We start from the raw sequence: 16,692 nt of genomic DNA, 5'->3' as shown, positions 1-16,692 counted from the left end.
TTTTTAAACTCAGCCCATCAAAGAGAGCATCCAGATGGAAAGAACACAGCCAGCCAGCACTTTAAACATCAGAGCAGGAAGAGGCAGAGCACTGATTCAGCAGCAATTGCCCATGCGCCCAGAGCCTGTCTTCATCCTCAGATAGCGCTTGTAAATAAGCCGACGTTTCCAGCCCCCACAAATTATTTTCCAACTGCAGCCCCCACAGGAGTGTGAAGGAATACAAAAACTAAAATTATTCAAATAAGATGAGAGCCAGAAAGGATCTTAAAGACCCATGCAGTCCATCATTTCCCCAAGAATGTTCTGAGCAGCACCCGTTCTGGGAAATGTTAATAGGTTCTCCTTGGAAAAAAGGTCCCATGGTCAAATAAATTTAGGAAATACTGAGTACTTTATCACTCTCCTGGAGATTCACTCCACATATTAGCACTGTAAAGGCCATGAAAAATCCTGAGATAAAGAAGCCCATGGAAAATTATTAAATAACTGTGGAACTGTATTTCAGAAGGCAGGGTTTTGTGGCCCTACAGTTTGGGAAATCTGTATCTAGTTCCACCCCTTCCATTCAGAGATTCAGAAAGACGATGGTGTTAGTGCCTGGAGACTGGGCTGTCAGAAGTGAGAAAGAGGGAACTGAAGCCTGCTTTCCTGACTGCCAGCTCCGTATGCTCCTGCCTATCCACCCGGGGACACACGGGGCTGTACTTAGCTGCACTTAGACTGAGTCATCTGAGAGCCTTTTAACTACTGATGCCTGATTCCTACACCCAGATCTTCTGATTGATTTGGTACATGGTGACACCTGGGCATCCGGATGTTAAAAGATAATTCTAATGTGCGTTGGCTCTAATCTGCATCTGAATTACAGTGGGCAAGAGTCAAATTCTGAACACACATGCATACACACAGACACCAGCAGGGAGCTGACCAGCTGCCCTACTGCAGCTGAGGTTGGTGTCCTGTGTCACATATTTCCCCTGGTCAGTCTGCCAGGTAATGGACTAACACTTATTGATCACCTGTGCTGTTTCAGACACAGTGCTCTGGGCTGGGATTCCATCCTGGGGCAGGCCAGTTACTGAGTCCCTGGGGAGAGGTGGGGGTCTTCCAACTCTAGCAGTTGGGTGTCAGGGGGACAGCTTATTGACCCTCAGCCTTCTGTCCCAGACTCCTAGTCTGCAATCAATTTTCCTAGAGTCCAGCTTCATGTCTGTCAGGTTTATTCCCTCCAGAAATGATGAAACCTCCACTTTCTCCTGGGAAATGGCTTGGATGTCCCTCTAGCCTTGGATCCACTAAACACCAGAATTCATTTTTTCACATTTGAGTTCAATTCCCGGTGATGCCTTAAAAAGCCCTTGCCATCATGAATTATCATCAGACACCAAAAATAAAAAATAAGCCCTTCCCAGTGGAAAACCAGCTTCCCCATCTTACAGAGCTAAAAAGGATGCCCAAGTTTAGGGGTGGAGTGAGTGTCCATGAACACAGGACTGTATCTGATCTCCCACTGTCACGGGATGCGTATGAGGACCTGCATCCCCTGATCCTCCACGAGCCTAAGGAATCAAGTGGAGTCATTCCTTCAGTCTGGGAACAGATGATAAAGAGCTAGGGGAAGAATAAAAGGAAAGTGAAACTGAAAATAAAAGGATTTAGTTCAAAGTTTAGAATGTCCACACACTATTGGAACAATTTCCTTTGCTTCTTGAGTGATAAAAGGCGGGAAGAGAACATGTGTAACTAAATAAAGTAGATTGCAGGACAATTTGTGAATTCAAAATTCAAGCATACCTCTCAAAAGTATTTGCTGAAAAGACATGGACAATTTGACAATCTAGGCCAGCTACAACCCAAGGGAAGCTGACCACCAGCTGAAAGGAGGGGTCGGGAGGGCCCAGGTGTGGACGGGAAGCCAGTACAGGGGGCTCCTCATGAGTCTCAGGTACAGTGTTCAGAGCCATCTGGTCTGCTGGGGCAGGGGGGTCTTCAGGGAATACAGTCAGGATGCTAGAAGAATTCTGAGAACAGCTGTGTAGGGTAACTGAGAGCCAGGCCATCCTGAGTTTGAATCCCAGCTCCACCACTGCTTACCTGCTGTGTGATCTTGAACATGTTACTTAACTTCTTTGAGCCCTGCTTGCCTTATCTATAAATGTGCAAATAATAATAGTACCCACCTCATTGGTTTGTGGTGAGAGGTAAGTGGAATAGTATATATAAGGCACTTGTCTACTGTCTACCCGCAGGACACAAGTGAGAAATGATCGCTGGTAAATTATTATCATCGACTCTGAGTGGTTTGGCAGTTTTTATGAAATGCTTCCATGGGTATAAATGAATTAGTATATGGCACGTGGGAAGCACTCAAATAATGTAATATTATTAGCTAAAGGAAGATGCATGGTCTCCCCAAAGTCAAATATAAGCCACAAACTTGTTCATATTAAGACTCACAGCTCAAAGATGAATCCAGTCCAAATCCCTATCCTAAACTTCTTCCTTGGATTCCTGCTTGGGCAGATATTTGAAAGTTATTTTGAGATCACCCTTCTTAAAAATTCATGACATTAAAATTCTAACAGAAGCAGAAAATGGAAACTCAGGGGAAAACATCAGAAAACCAGGCAAGCCCTACATCTTTTCAATCACAATGGGCAATCACTAATTTAGGCAGAAACCTCACAGAATAACCGAAGCCCCATACAGCCTGTGCTTGGAGTGTTAAACAGAAAATAGCAGAGAAAAGTTCTAGTCCGCCTAGGGTCATGGACACAATGAAAGGGCTGCTCCAGAACCTGCAGGTGAAGAAGAATGCACAGTGCTTTCAGGGTCTTCTAAGCTGAAGGGGGCATTGGAAGCAGGGGCTACTGCATGGAGAAATTGAGATTGAGAAAGGGAATATTAAGTTAGATGTTTGCCAGCCTCGGATAAGCACATTGGATTCTAAACACATTTTCTTGCCTACCTCACTATTATTAGAAGCTTGCCTTCTGTGATGAATTTTGACCGGTGGAAAGCACTAATGTCCCTTCTTTGTGGCTTTTTCCCTCCTAGAGACCTCCTGAGAATAGGGGTCACCTTGGCAGGTCATCAGAAGAAGATCCTGAACAGCATTCTGTCTATGAGGGTCCAGATGAGTCAGTCACCAACGGCAATGGCATGACAACTCTTGTTTTCTGTGGGGAGGAGAGGAAGGAAAAGGACTAGGCTCAAGGGGAACCAGAGGTTGACCACTGTGGAATGTTCTGGAGAGACTGGCTTCTCACATGAGAAATGTGTTCTCATAATGAAGAATAAACTGGACCTATTCCTAATAGGCAACCTTCATTTCTCAGTGACTGATGCACGTTTAAGGTGCCGTGGGGAACCAAATATGTAAGGATAAAAATACATAAAGGTGATGTTCAGTGGAAGTGAAGACAAAACAGTAAGCATCAAAGACCCCAAGAGTGAACTCAGCTCGCACCCTGGGTGGGCTGGAGTCATCCACCAACAAGAAGAAAGGGAAGGAGGTCGAGGGAAGAAACAGAAGTAATTTCCCATTTTCTTCCTCACCAATGACGTTCTTTTCTTTTCTCCTTTCGTCCTCCTCCCCATGAGCCCTCTCCCTCCCCGCACACCCATCTCCCTTTGCTCATGACTCGTGTAGGGAAGTTTCTTCAAACAAACCCCAGCTCCTGAGACTCCAGATGTCTGTCAGTTGCCAGAGGACCTTGCTGACCACTGCATGGGGGATCCAACCAATTCAATTAATGTCTTCATATTGAAGAAGAGATGTACCTTCAATTGAAAACCTTGTTTTTCTTTTGTTTGCATTTTCTGCAAAAAGGAAAAAGAAACCACAAATTGGAAAAAAAAAAAAAAAAACCTGTTTCCGTGTGCAAAGGCACGCCTATGTATGTCTGTGTTATCAAGTAACTGCTTGTTCGTAACAGATGCAAACAAGAAAGAACTGGGAAGTCTTTGCCCCTGGAAAATCCACAGGGGCTGGAGCATGTTGTCGGTCTGGTTTTCTGATTGGCCCCGTTAGCCTGTTGGCTCAGTGGGGAGAGAGAGTAGGGAGAAAAATAAAATGAAAAGGGGAAAAATCTGCGGAGGGCTTGCAAATTCAGACAGGAAACAGGTGAGTGGTTTGAATTGGATGCAGTGTGGGCCATTCGAGAATGATACTGACTGATTCGTTATTCTTGGTGACATCTGAAGAGAAGGAGAAGGAAGGTGTTTCTGGAGAATGTTCTTCCACATCCCCCGAACCTAATTCAAGACGGTGAGGAAGAGAGTTCTTCTTCCCCTTGTCTGGGGACTGGCTTGAGCTGTGTGGCATCCGAGGAACGTTTCAGATGTGTCTGTGTTTCTCTGCATTCCTTCCTGTACCTCATTGTTCAATTCACTTTTGTAAATTCCACCTAACATTTAAATATTTTTAATTTCTCCTTTTACCTTAATCTCCTTGCTAATTTTATCTGTCTAATTAAAATGAGCAGAAGCATGTCTAGGTTTACATAGAATGGTGTCAGAGTGTGTATTCCCAGACGCCAGTGGGTCCCTCCCTATGGTATGGGAGAATCCTTAATAACTGCCTTTCTTCCCCTAATAAGGGGTGGGGGGCACATCCCAGACCCCACGACACCCAAGAAGCAGAATGTGTGAGAACCACTCTCACTGGTGTGACACACATAGACACACAGACATTTGCTCAGTCGTGTCCAACTCTTTGCGACCCCGTGGACTGTAGCCCACCAGGCTCCTCTGTCCATGGGATTCTCCAGGCAAGAATACTGGAGTGGGTTGCCGTTTCCTTCTGCAGGGGATCTTCCCGACCAAGGGATCGAACCCAGGTCTCCATATTGCAGGCAGACGCAGGCAGATGCTTTAACCTCTGAGCCACCAGGGAAGCTAGCGTCACTGGTGTGAAGAAGAGCCAAATAAACAGGAATCTCCAAAGCCTCCAATATACAACACGAAAAGTCACTGGCAAATTAACATAAACCAGCACCAGCAACACAGACTCTGCCCTCAGCTCAGTTTACACACTGCATTGGAGAATTTCACATCCAAGTGAATTTTGTGAAAGCCACTGAAGGCTAATCCAGGCGCTTCCTTGTGGGGTCTGTGAACATGCAGTTGGTGAGGGGTGGGCGGTATTGCAGTGAGGCAGTGAAAAAAGCTAGGTTTCCCACTTAGGTAATTTCAAACATATTTAAGGTGAGATTAGCCTTCTTACCTATTCTTAGGGAACTTTACCTGCAGAGACACTTACCTTCAAGTCCCTTTAGAGAGGTTCATGGGCCTGGGGATATGGCTCTGATGCAGGGGGATCCTATCTGAAAGCTCCATCCTTTGCTTCATGGGCTACTGGGAGAAGACGATCCAAACTGTCTCAGCAGACTCGCATATGGCTGCAAAGGGCCCCATCCAGCCATACAGCAGGTAGAGGAGAGAACCTCCCTCATTAATAGCTCACTAATTCCATGCATAATTTGTGAATTATCCTCAAAGACCTCAATCCACGCCATGTCTCATGAGCCTAGGCAATTTGGCTAATCTATTCTCAGTTTTCCACAGGAATGAATTCTAATTTGTCACCACATTTCTCAAGCAGCCTTCTGAACCCAACATCCTCATTGTGACTCCACCAAAGCCAGTCCACCTCCACCTCCTGGCTGTGAACAAAGCATGATAAAGGTGAGGGTCACAGCAAGCCATTTGGTTAGGTGTGTCTAAAAAACCCACTAAAGAGAGAAAGAATCCAACATACCCAAGGGGAAAACAGAGTCAAGGCTCAGGCACCCCCTGCCTAGTTCCCAGTAGGAGGGGCGTGGCCAAGCCTGAACACAACTGTCTACAATGATGCAGAGTGTCTCTGGTGAGTGAGACCCTGTGCCCTCCCTCTGAGCATGGGGCAGGTCACTAACCTCTCTGACCTCAGTCTCCTCAAGTGATAGTCAGCTGGTGATAACTATTAATGCCTTGGAGGAAGCCTAGCTAACACTGTGAGGCAGGCTTTCCCTGCCAGGCATGTTCCTAAGTGCTTTACCTGTATTAACCTTTAGCAGATGCCTTACTGTCCCCCATTTCAGGTGAGGAAACTGAAGGACAGAGACCTTACCTAGATCACAGAATGGTGGAGGCAGGCTGTGGCTCAGCTCTGACTCCGCACTCTCACCTGCCATCCCAGCAGGCCTTACACCTGAGCCTGCACCAGCATCACCTGGAGGGTGTAGTCAATAAAACACACATCTCTGGGCCCCACCTCCAAGTTTTCTAATTCAGCAGATCTCAGGAGGGGAACCCTAGAATGTGCACTTCTCATAAGTTGCCAGGTTGTGCTGATGCCATTGGTTTGGGGATCACACTAGGAGAACCACTGCAATAACTTGACTTCCTAACAATTAGTGACAGTGGATGTAAAGCCCTTGACTCGGGGGTTGATAGACATCGAGGTTCTTGAGTTACTCAGAAAGAGGGGAATGAAGCCTCTCGCTCTTGGGCATGAGGGATGGGAGAGGCTGGTCTCCTGCACGAGGCATCTGTGCCCACTGGCAGTAGGTGACTCTACTCACACTGTCGAAAGAGTCCCTGGGGAGAAGACTAGTGACAGTAAGACCCCAGTCTTATGAATTTCAGTTAGGCTGCCTCATCACCCTATGGAGGAGGATTAATTCTAATTCAGGCCCTTCCTTAAAAACACACTTTGCACACTAGTCAGTGGCCTGTGGCCCTAAGAACCAGCTTAAAGAAGTGAAATCTGTAGCTGTCCTGCTCAGCCCAGGGTGTAGATCCCAGGGGAGCCACCTGAACCATGAAGAGTCACAGGGGTGGGGGTGACATGGGAGGCAGGTGGGAGATGCTTAATCCATGTTCCTAGATCAGGAGTTATTGGAATGGAAGTGATTTGTGGGAAAGCCTTGAAGATTATGACTCACCTCCCTGCGTTTTCTGCTTGCCCCTCTCCAATACTCAAAGATAGGAATGAAGGATAGAATAGATAAATTACAGACACGTACTTATTGCACCATCTGAAAAATCACTGAAGTTCTTAGGTGTTGAACAGGTACACATACTCCTGAGATCACACACCTCCTTCTACTTCCCTGTACCCACCCCCCACCAAGTTAATTGTAGAACCGGTTCACTGGGCTCACACCAAGGACCCCTAGTAGTAGTAGTTGTTGTTGCTCAGTTGTGTCTGTCTCTTTGTAACCCCATGGACTGTAGCCTTCCGGGCTCCCCTGTCCATGGAATTCTCCAGGCAAGAATACTGGAGTGGGTTGCCATGCCGTTCTCCTCTGGGATCTCCCTGACTCAAGGATCAAACCCAGGTCTCCTGCATTGCAGGCAGATTCTTTACTGTCTGAGCCAGCAGGGAAGTGCACTAAGGACCCTTAGGATAATTTAAATCCAATGAGGATTAGAACTTAGCTTTGGTCATCCATTTGTGAAGAGAATAGAAACCAATGAGGACTGAGGACTAGGACTCCAGGAATATCAAGGGGCATGGGCAGAGCAGGAAGGGGAGACAGACAAGAGGGTGAGAATCTATAAAGCATCAGTTAACAAAGATGCTAATGCTATGTTTCGTTCCTGAGGCCTTCATGAGCTGGCCTGGGAACTTCATTATCATTTCTGAAATAATAATGGCTTGGGCACCAACTGACTAAGCATGATTAATTCCTACTGTGAAAGTGAATAAAGGGAGAAGCATAGCGTGATGGGGTACCAGTAGCAGACAGGTATCACCCAGGCTTCACTGCCACCAAGAAGGCTCAAAGAAGATCCCTGTCAGAGTGAGCCCTGTGTTCATTGCCACACCTTGCAGCTCATAAAGAAGTCACAGGGTCATTTTCAAAAGGAGCCAGACTTTCTGTATTGTCTAAAATACCAATAGGACTAGGGGCTGGTGGTGGTACAGGGGAGTCACTGAGGTCACAGAAAGGTTGTCAAAGGAAGGAAGTCATTCAAGTTGATTGAGATCAAGTGTTGAATTATTCACCACCAAGAGTCTCTTGAGATCAGCAGTTTCATATAGAGAACAGAACGGGAGCATGGAGGTCTAAGAACAAACTCTCAGTCCTCAGAGAGCATCAGGCATGGGAGTTGGGGGTGGGTGGGGGCAACACATTCTGCAGACCTCAGGGTGGGTGGGCTGGACAACCCATGGGCAGCAGCAGACAGACATGTATCACTCACCTGAGAGAAAAGAAGATGCTTCCTCTCCTTTCCCACAACATTTGCATCCCTCTTGGGTTGACCATGTTATCACAAGCCCTTGATGGGCCCCGTGTTGCCAGGAGTCATGGCTGGCACACCAGTGTCCCTAGGTAGAACCTTCCAGTGATCCCCAAAGTGAGAGTGGACACAGAGGCACATCCTATTCATCTCTGTAGCCAGCACACTGCCTGCCACAGGAAGGTGCTCCACACGTATTGGGTGACTTCAATCAGTTTGAGCTGAGAAAGTCTAATAGGTCCTACATCACCTATAGAGGCCCATGACCTTAAACAACATGCTTTTAGAGAAATAAATTGCTAGGTATTCAGTTGGAATCTTTCTAACTTACTCTTAACTGCAATCAATTGTAGGCTATTCTAATTTTAGTTGTGTGAAGTTTAACACACCCCCTTTCAACCCTGCATCTTTGATATGATGTCATGAACTTCCCCAGAGTACCAATCTGGGAGAGCATCCTCCCACCAAGTGTCAGTCACTGTATGAAGTTCTTCAGATGCAGAGATGAAAGCAGCCCTGTCCCTAGGACAGTAAAGACAAACTGGAAGGGCAATGGAACACAGTGAGTGGTCATCCTCCTGAAAGCAGAACCAGGTCCCTGCCCCTTCAGAACAATGTCAAATTTGCTGAAAGGATGGGCAGGCCTTCCCTGAGCAAGGAAACCTTATTTGCATCTTTGCCACTCCTTGTACACTATGAATTTCTTCTAAGAGTTGTTTTACCTTTCTAAAGCCACTACAAGATTTCCTGTAGCCACACATTCAACAGAAGCTGAAATCAGAAAACAAAATGATGAGCAAATAAGCCACTTCTACGCTACTGAGATGCTGAGCCCGTGCTATGCTGTTCTCCTAAAAGAGAGAGAGGTTCTCTTCATTCCAGTGAGACTTCAGTTTCCTTTTCTGATCTTTAAATTCATATTGGCAACAACAGTATGAATTAATGTATCTCTGGAAATGGTTTTCTGACTCAGATTATGATGCCAATTCCCAGCTACCATCTTTGGTAGCTGAACTCAATTTCATAAATAACTTTAGTGGGGAAATAAACAAACATGGCTATGGGAGCCCAGAGAAAGGCACTCAAAAAAGGCATTGGTGAGGGGGTTCACTGAGGACTGAAAGGACTTATCAAATTGGGAAGGGGGAGATGTCAGTGATGAAACTCACCTTGCAAGAGGAGGTAGCAGCATGGATGAAAGTTTGAAAGCCATAGGGTACGTGGCATGTTTGTGGGATCACTGGCTGTTCAACAAGGCTGGAGAATAAGATTTTGGATGTGGATGCCTGGACAGGTAGGCAAGGGCTAGATCACGAAGGGTCTTATGTGGCATAAGGAATCTGGGTGCTATTCTAAGTGCACATGGTGGAAAGTGGACTGAAGCAAGGGAATTAATATTTTCTGCAAATCACTCTGGCCACAAAATGGAAAATATAGTGGAGGAACTAGATTCAATTCTGGGAGCCTGGTTAGGAGGCTGGTGCAATAATGCATGCTGGAGCTGATGGTGGTCTGGGTGGTGGGTATGAAGTTGCATTGGGGATGAAGAAAAGTGGACCAATTCAAGGAATATGAAGGAGGTAAGACCAGCAGAAGGTAGAGGTGGATTGGCTGTCAGGGATGAGGGTGGGAGGAGTTGAAGAGACACCCCAAGTTTGTGGCTTGGGCAACTGAGTGGGTTTTGATACCATTCACAGAAATAAAAGATACAAAAGGAAGAAGATATGAGAGAGGGGGTAACAATTGAATTTGAGTTGTTGATGGGCCATTGGACACATGGTTCATAATTCAGCAAAGAGATCTGAGTAGATTATATAGATTTGGGGGCCATCCTTTTTCTAGATGATCAGCAAAACCATGGGAATGGAAGAGTCTCCTGCATGAGAATGTGAAGGCAGGGATAGAAGGGGATGCACTGAAAACAGCCACATTTAAAAGATGCCCTGGCACATGGAGGCCCACAGAAGGGGTCAGGCTGAAGCCACTGCAGGAAACGAGGAAAAGCCAGAGTGTGCCATGTCTGTGGAGCCCAAGGAAAGCCTTTTGGGGAGAGAACAGCAGCTCCAGGGCCCAGTGCTGCCAAGAAGGGCTGATATAAGGCCAGGATTGAAAACTGGCTGTGGGTTTAGCTGCAGGAGGCCATGGGTGTTCTTGGTAGGGTGGTTTCAGCAGAGGCAGTGACAGAAGACACCAGCTGAGCTGAAGACAGAGAGGCCATCACAATCTTTCAAAAAACCCGACTTTGAAGGGAAGAAGAAAAAGAAAGAAGTAGCTGGGTGAAGCTCCCTTTGCTTGTTATTTTTCGGGGGGAGAAGCTTGAGCGTGTTTAAAGGCTGATGAAAAAGAACCCAGGAGGAGAGAAGACAGGGAGACACATGGAGAGGGTCAGGCCCCAGGAAGGCAGAGACTGCTGCTGGGTGGGTGCTGTGGCTGAAAATGCAGCTGCTCTAATTCAGTGTGGAGGGCGAATGAAATGAGAAATGATAGGAGTTCTAGCAGAACTCAAGCTCCCCTTCTCATCTCCTCCCAATCTAGTCACATGGTTCCCATAGCACCAGAGTCACGATTGAACCCATGGTGCTAGAGACAAGGTCTAGACCCTCAAACACTCAAAGGCAGGTCTGCTCAGTCTCTTGTGGGGTCCCTGCTTCTTTCCTTTGGTCCTGGCATGCACAAGGTTCTGTCTGAGCCCTCCAACTGTCTCTGGCAGGTATGAGGTTTTATTTTAAACATGATTGCTCACCTCCTGTCATCTTGTTGCAGTTTCTCCTTTGCTCTTGATTGTGGGGTCTTTGGTCGTAGATCTTTTTTTGGTGGGTTCCAACATTCTCCTGATGGTGGTTGTTCAGCAGCTAGTTGCAATTTTGGTGTTTCTGCAGGAAAAAGATGAGTGCATGTCCTTCGACTCCACCGACTTGAAACAACTGGAGAGACAAGGCAGACATTTGTGATGAAATGGATGAGTGGTCAGTGAAAGGAGCTGGTGAGGAACTCATGTGGAACATCCCAGGACTCTCTCATACTTGGAACCACTGACCCCCACCACTAAAGGGATAAAGGGCAAATTCCTGACCATAAAGGGAAGGCCCATGCCTATCTCTCCAGCCAACCTTCTCACCATATGCTCCCCACTGTGCACTTTCCATCTCTGTCTCTTCACTCAAGGCTGTCCCTGTGTTAGGGTCCCTTCCACCCCCCGCAGGCTGTGAGCTCTCCAGGCCCCACCTCAGACAGGAGTTCTAGCAGAATTCCAGCTCACCTTCCCCACTCTTCTCAACCTCATCACATGGTTGGTGGGGTTTGGCTTTCCAGCTGGACTTCCAATGTGACCACAGACATCTCTAGAATCTCTGACCACAGCCAGGAGATTTTCAGAGGCAGATGAGCAGATTAGGGCTCCCATATCATGTTTCAGTCTGTGTAAAAGCAGAGAGTATCCCTTATTTAGAACTTAGAGTGAGTCTTTCTATCAGCTAATTAGTGGAGGTATTCCTAGGGTGAAGCCAGAATTATGGCCACTTGAGAAGTTCTTAAAAATAATAATCACAAATTAAATTATATAATTGGTAATAGCAATTACTACTATTGCTGCTTTTTTTTTTGAGCACTTGCTATGAATCATGCACACCAAGTATTTATTCAACTGGTATTATTATATGTATTTTGAAAATGAATTAAGTAGTGAGGCTCAAGTTCAAGCAACTTGTTCTAGATGACAGTGAAGAGCCAGGATTTCAACACGGGTTGCTTGTCTGAAGGTTGTTCTCTGACTCACAAGCACACTGCCAACCTCTGTGAGGAGTCCTCCCAGAATTCCTTACTGGATGTCCCAGTCCTGTCACTCAACATGGGTGACTTATTTACACACGGAGGCTTTGTGTCTGTAAAGTGGGGATCATATTCTCTACTTCACGAGCTTTCTGTAAGGAGGAAATGAGGGCCCCCCATTATTCACACAGTCTAATTTCTGGTTTTTAGTGAGGGCTCCATAAATGTTGCCTGGTATCTGTTTTGCTTCTAGAGATTTGGGAACATGATCTAAAAATAGAAATCAAATCAGTGCCTGAGGTTTGCTGTAAAAAGCCTTTTTGCCTCTGATAAGGTCAATCCTTAACCTCTGTGGATGTGGGGTGTATGCGAACTTCACAGTTGCTTGTATCTGTCATCTTAATCATTTCTGCCCTTCACCTTGCATGTTTGCTGAGGTTGAAACTGAACTTTGCCTTGCTCTTGAGTGGGTTCCCAGGCTGCCTGTCATCCTGGACCAACGCTTGGATTCTGGAAATGCCTTCAATATGTTGCCTAGGCACTTTGCCTGCTCTCGTCCTTCCTGTGCTAAAACAAATCTCTTCATTGGATCAAAACCCAGTTTCTGGGCCTATTGGTCCGTATGAGGGGCTTTCTTCAGCTAGTAACTGTTCAGAGATTTTCTTCTGACTGAAATGCAGTCTAGTGGGTCAACCTGCTGTGTTTCCATGAATGCATCAATTGGCAAGAACTTACGTGTCTAAATTGTTTAAAATCATAACAATCATACATTTATTTTAATGTATACTAGAGAAAAAATACGCAGTGCATAAAACACATACTATATTATTTCACAAATGCCATCAAATTTCCTTTTAAAATATATTTATTTAAGTAAAACTGTGCCTTGGTTTTAAGAAGAAAGAGTAACTAAATAACAGTGTAATTAATATGTGGATATAGCAAAGTGTTTGGGCTTCCCAGGTGGCGCTAGGGGTAAAGAACCTGCCTGCCAATGCAGCTAGATATAACAGATGAGCGATCGTTCAGTCCCTGGGTTGGGAAAATCACTTGGAGAAGGGCATGGCAACCCACTCCAGTACTCTTGCCCGGAGAATCCCATGGACAGAGGAACCTGGCGGGCTACAGTCCATAGTGTTGCAAAGAGTCAGACACGACTGAAGCAACTTAGCACAGCAAGCACACATGGCAAAGTGCTTAAATGAGGGACTTGGAAAATGGAAGTTTGGAAACCTATGAATCTTCCTCTTATATTTTCACATTTTCCAACCCCCTGCTCTGATCTCCCATGACCCTTTTTCCCTGATACCCATGGCCTTGCTGTCTGTCCTGGGGTTCCAAGTTGGAACAATGCTCTGGCCCACCTCATCTCACCTGGCTGCTTCCTGGCCATGCTTTGAGTCTCAGCTCCCCTTGAAGGCATCCCAGAGGCTTCCCACCTGGTCAGCTGCTTCTCTTCTGGGGTCCCTCATTTCCCTGTGCTTCTCACCATCATAATGCTCACTCTCTGTATTATAATGGTCTGTTGATGCATCTGTATCCCACAATCCCAGACTGGGAGCTTTGCCAAACTGGGGACCATGTCTTATTCATGGCTGAACCTGCAGGCCTGGGGCAGAGTCCTCACACAGTAAATCTGTTGAATAAATGAACTAATAATTGAATCCATGCACTTCTGACATCAGTTGCTTCCAACCGAGAAAACAAAAAGACCAACAATACTCATTGATTACACTGATTCTTCTTGAAGTGACTTCACCGCAGGTGCAAAGTTGGGCCACGTTTACTACAACTCTTTAGAACCGTGTTTACACTGCCCTGCTCACATGCTTTTATTTGTGCTTTCTCTGAAGGAAAATGCAGCAGCTGAGCAGGGCCCCTGGTGACGGGTCCCCCTGCAGAACACAGCAGATGGCACCCAACCTTGCATCCACTTTGCCCAGTTGGGGAAGGGCCCCTCTGCCTCATTGGTGACCTCCAGTCTTTCTCACAATCTAATGTTTTCCAAATGCAAACTGCCAACTGCGACTTTGAAAGATATTCTCTCTGACATTCAATTTAACAATTAACAATTTTTTTTATTGTTTTTTTCCCACCATGGGGCTCAGTTCCTGCTGGGATGTTTCACAGAAAGGGCAGTTTGCCAAGCATTAACTTGTCTGGCCCAGGGGGCATAACTGTACAGCTGATTTCATCTGAGTGAACATCATTCCTTTGGTCTTATTTGCAAACTGTCATATGGTGCTGATATTTAGTTAACTGTTTGTGGTTCTGAGTGCTGTGGATAACCAGAGAGCAGGACTATTTAGCATCTCTTCTGGAATCTACTGCAGTAGATGTAATCAAGGAGATAGTAGCACTTTTCTGTAAAATGCTTGAGAAAAAATATTTTAGATTTGTGAGCCATATAGTATCTGCTACAACTATTCAACTCTGCCATTGTAGCATGAAAGTCATCATAAATTATATTTAGATGAATGGGTATGATTGTGTTCCAATAAAGCTTTATTTACAAAAACAGGTGGAGGGCTACATAAGGTACATAGGTATTAGTTTGCTGAGCCTGGTCTAACTAGTGGTTAAGAACTCTCGCTCTGGAGTCAGGCCATCCTGGATACAACCTGCCTCAGGTGGATGGAAAGGCAGTGACTGGAGTCAGGGAGGCTATGGTAAAGTTCAGGAATCCAAAATACTTGCAAAAGCCTCCCCAACTACCTCCTGATCCTGGGACTCTGATCAGTGATCTTTTACAGTCATCCTGGAAAGCCCATTTCAGGAGATTCTTACTGAACTCTCACCTTGCTTATTAGCACCCATCATGTAGAAAGGTGAAAACAAAGCACATTTCTCAGAACATTGTTGTGAATGGTGAAAAGCAGATGCTCACGGTCAGTGTTAAAATGATCCTGGTGTTGGACTAAAGCATCAGGAAAGGGAAGAGTCATCCCAGGGAATCTGTCTCCTTAGGGTTTAAGGAAAAGAACGAGACCTTCTCCAGGCAACCAATAGAGGGACAGGGGAAAGCAGAGACATCCAAGCAGGTGACTCGAGAGTGGTGCAGTTAAGACTCAAAAGGGGTCTCGAAGAGGTTAAACCAAAGTTATTTATGTATTCATGAATTCATTGACTCACGTGTCTACTGAATCCCTATAAACACAGGCACACTCTTTGCTCCAATGGCACTTAACAGTCTAATTGGGGAATGAAGAAAAATGATGTGAGAGGTGCCGTCATAAGGGCAGGAGTCCTGATGGAGGCAGAGGAGGCTGATATCAGAAGGTCTGGCCTTCTGGATGAGGGATCTGGCAGGAGACAAGGTGGCCATTTCTGGACATGCAGGGAGCAGCAGACATGCTCCAGAGATAGACCAGCTAAGAAGTTTGGCCCCCAGCAGCCCTCACCCTCCCAGGTGAGGTCCCCTGTCATTGGCAACGATGGAAATAGTCCTGATGATCCAGATGCTGTGTGCTCCTGGCCCTGGTTCTCAGAGCCATCGGCCCACCCCTGCAGCCTCTGAGGCTCCAAGAGCATCCCTAAAGCCTCGCTGAGACCTATACTCTTCGTATACCACGGGGAACGTGTCCCTTTCCCAGCCTACACATAGCTGCCAGCATAACCGGCTGCCTCACACATATAGTAATTAGAAGAAACAAAGGCAATGAGAGAAAATTGGTTAAGTAGGCTCAAAATGGCTTTTTTAAAAAAATATAATGAAGGAATAAATCTCAGGGAAAAGGAGTGAAAGCAGAATGCACAATTATGTCTCCTTTTGTCACACATCAGGTTTTTAGCTGGAATTCCAAGGTCCCCTGGCCGACATAAGGCTCCACCTCACCCACACCAGAAGGCTGGTGGCTAGTCCCACAACTGGCGTGGAGGGCATCCGGCTGGTACCCATGGCATTGGTGCGTTTCTGCAGACCCTGTGTTACTTGCTTCTCTCGCTCTAGGCCTGGTGACTGCATTCTGTAGTCATCCCTGCCCTCTGGCAGGATCTGCACTCTTAGGTGGAGACCTCTCTCCACATCTTCCTTCCTCCAAACACATATTATGCAACTGCCCATCGATCAGCAGCTCCTCTCACCCTCGTCACCCTCCCCTCCTTCTCCTTTGCTCTGCAGAGCTTCTCAGTTGTCAGTTGCATTTCTCTATTTCTATGGCAACCACAACCCCCACCCTCATTGCCTCCCTCACCCTCCACTTCTCTCCTCATCCCCTCCTCCTTTTGCAAGTAGGATTTGCAGAGAAGCTGCTGACAGACTGGTCTTCTAGTAATTTCCCTCATAAAACAGCTGAGGAGAGGGAGTTGGGAGGCGGGGCTGTGGGGTGAGACCAGCTCTTTGAAAGCCACAGGGATCAGAGAAACACAAGAGAGTGATGTGCACACACAAAGAAAGCATCCAGGATGCAGTGAGTGGCAGTAGTGTGAAGCCGGGGCCACCCCAGCCTGGGGGGCTGAATGAGGTGTGCAATGCTCCCTGGAGACGTGCAGGAATGATGAGCCAAGTGTTAGCCTGACTGTTGGCCATCACAGCAGGCCCCAGGGGAGACTGCCTGCCTGGCTGCTGTGACACAGGCCAGGGCTAGTGAGGACACAAGCTGCAGCTCACAGGGGAAATTATCCCAAATACCCTCATTATCGAGGCAAGTGCCTCTGAACCCATCAGCGCTTAACAGCTGCCCAAAAGTG

At 46.5% G+C, this 16,692-nt stretch overlaps 1 protein-coding gene across 1 annotated transcript in view; it reads left to right on the top strand.

Moving 5' to 3' along the window:
• The window catches only part of EPHB1 (EPH receptor B1), a 454,706-nt gene extending 450,255 nt beyond the window's left edge, over nucleotides 1-4,451 (top strand). Inside the window, exon 16 of the mRNA XM_070466704.1 lies at nucleotides 3,061-4,451. Coding sequence (XP_070322805.1) covers nucleotides 3,061-3,169 — 109 coding nt within the window. The 3' untranslated portion in view covers nucleotides 3,170-4,451. The remainder of the gene's footprint in view (nucleotides 1-3,060) is intronic.
• Nucleotides 4,452-16,692: the final 12,241 nt, after the last annotated feature.

The sequence above is a fragment of the Odocoileus virginianus genome, chromosome 4, assembly GCF_023699985.2.
Source record: "Odocoileus virginianus isolate 20LAN1187 ecotype Illinois chromosome 4, Ovbor_1.2, whole genome shotgun sequence".
NCBI lineage: Eukaryota > Metazoa > Chordata > Mammalia > Artiodactyla > Cervidae > Odocoileus > Odocoileus virginianus.
The sequence above is the reverse complement of the archived record's forward strand: the minus strand, read 5'-3'. Positions and strand labels throughout refer to the sequence as shown.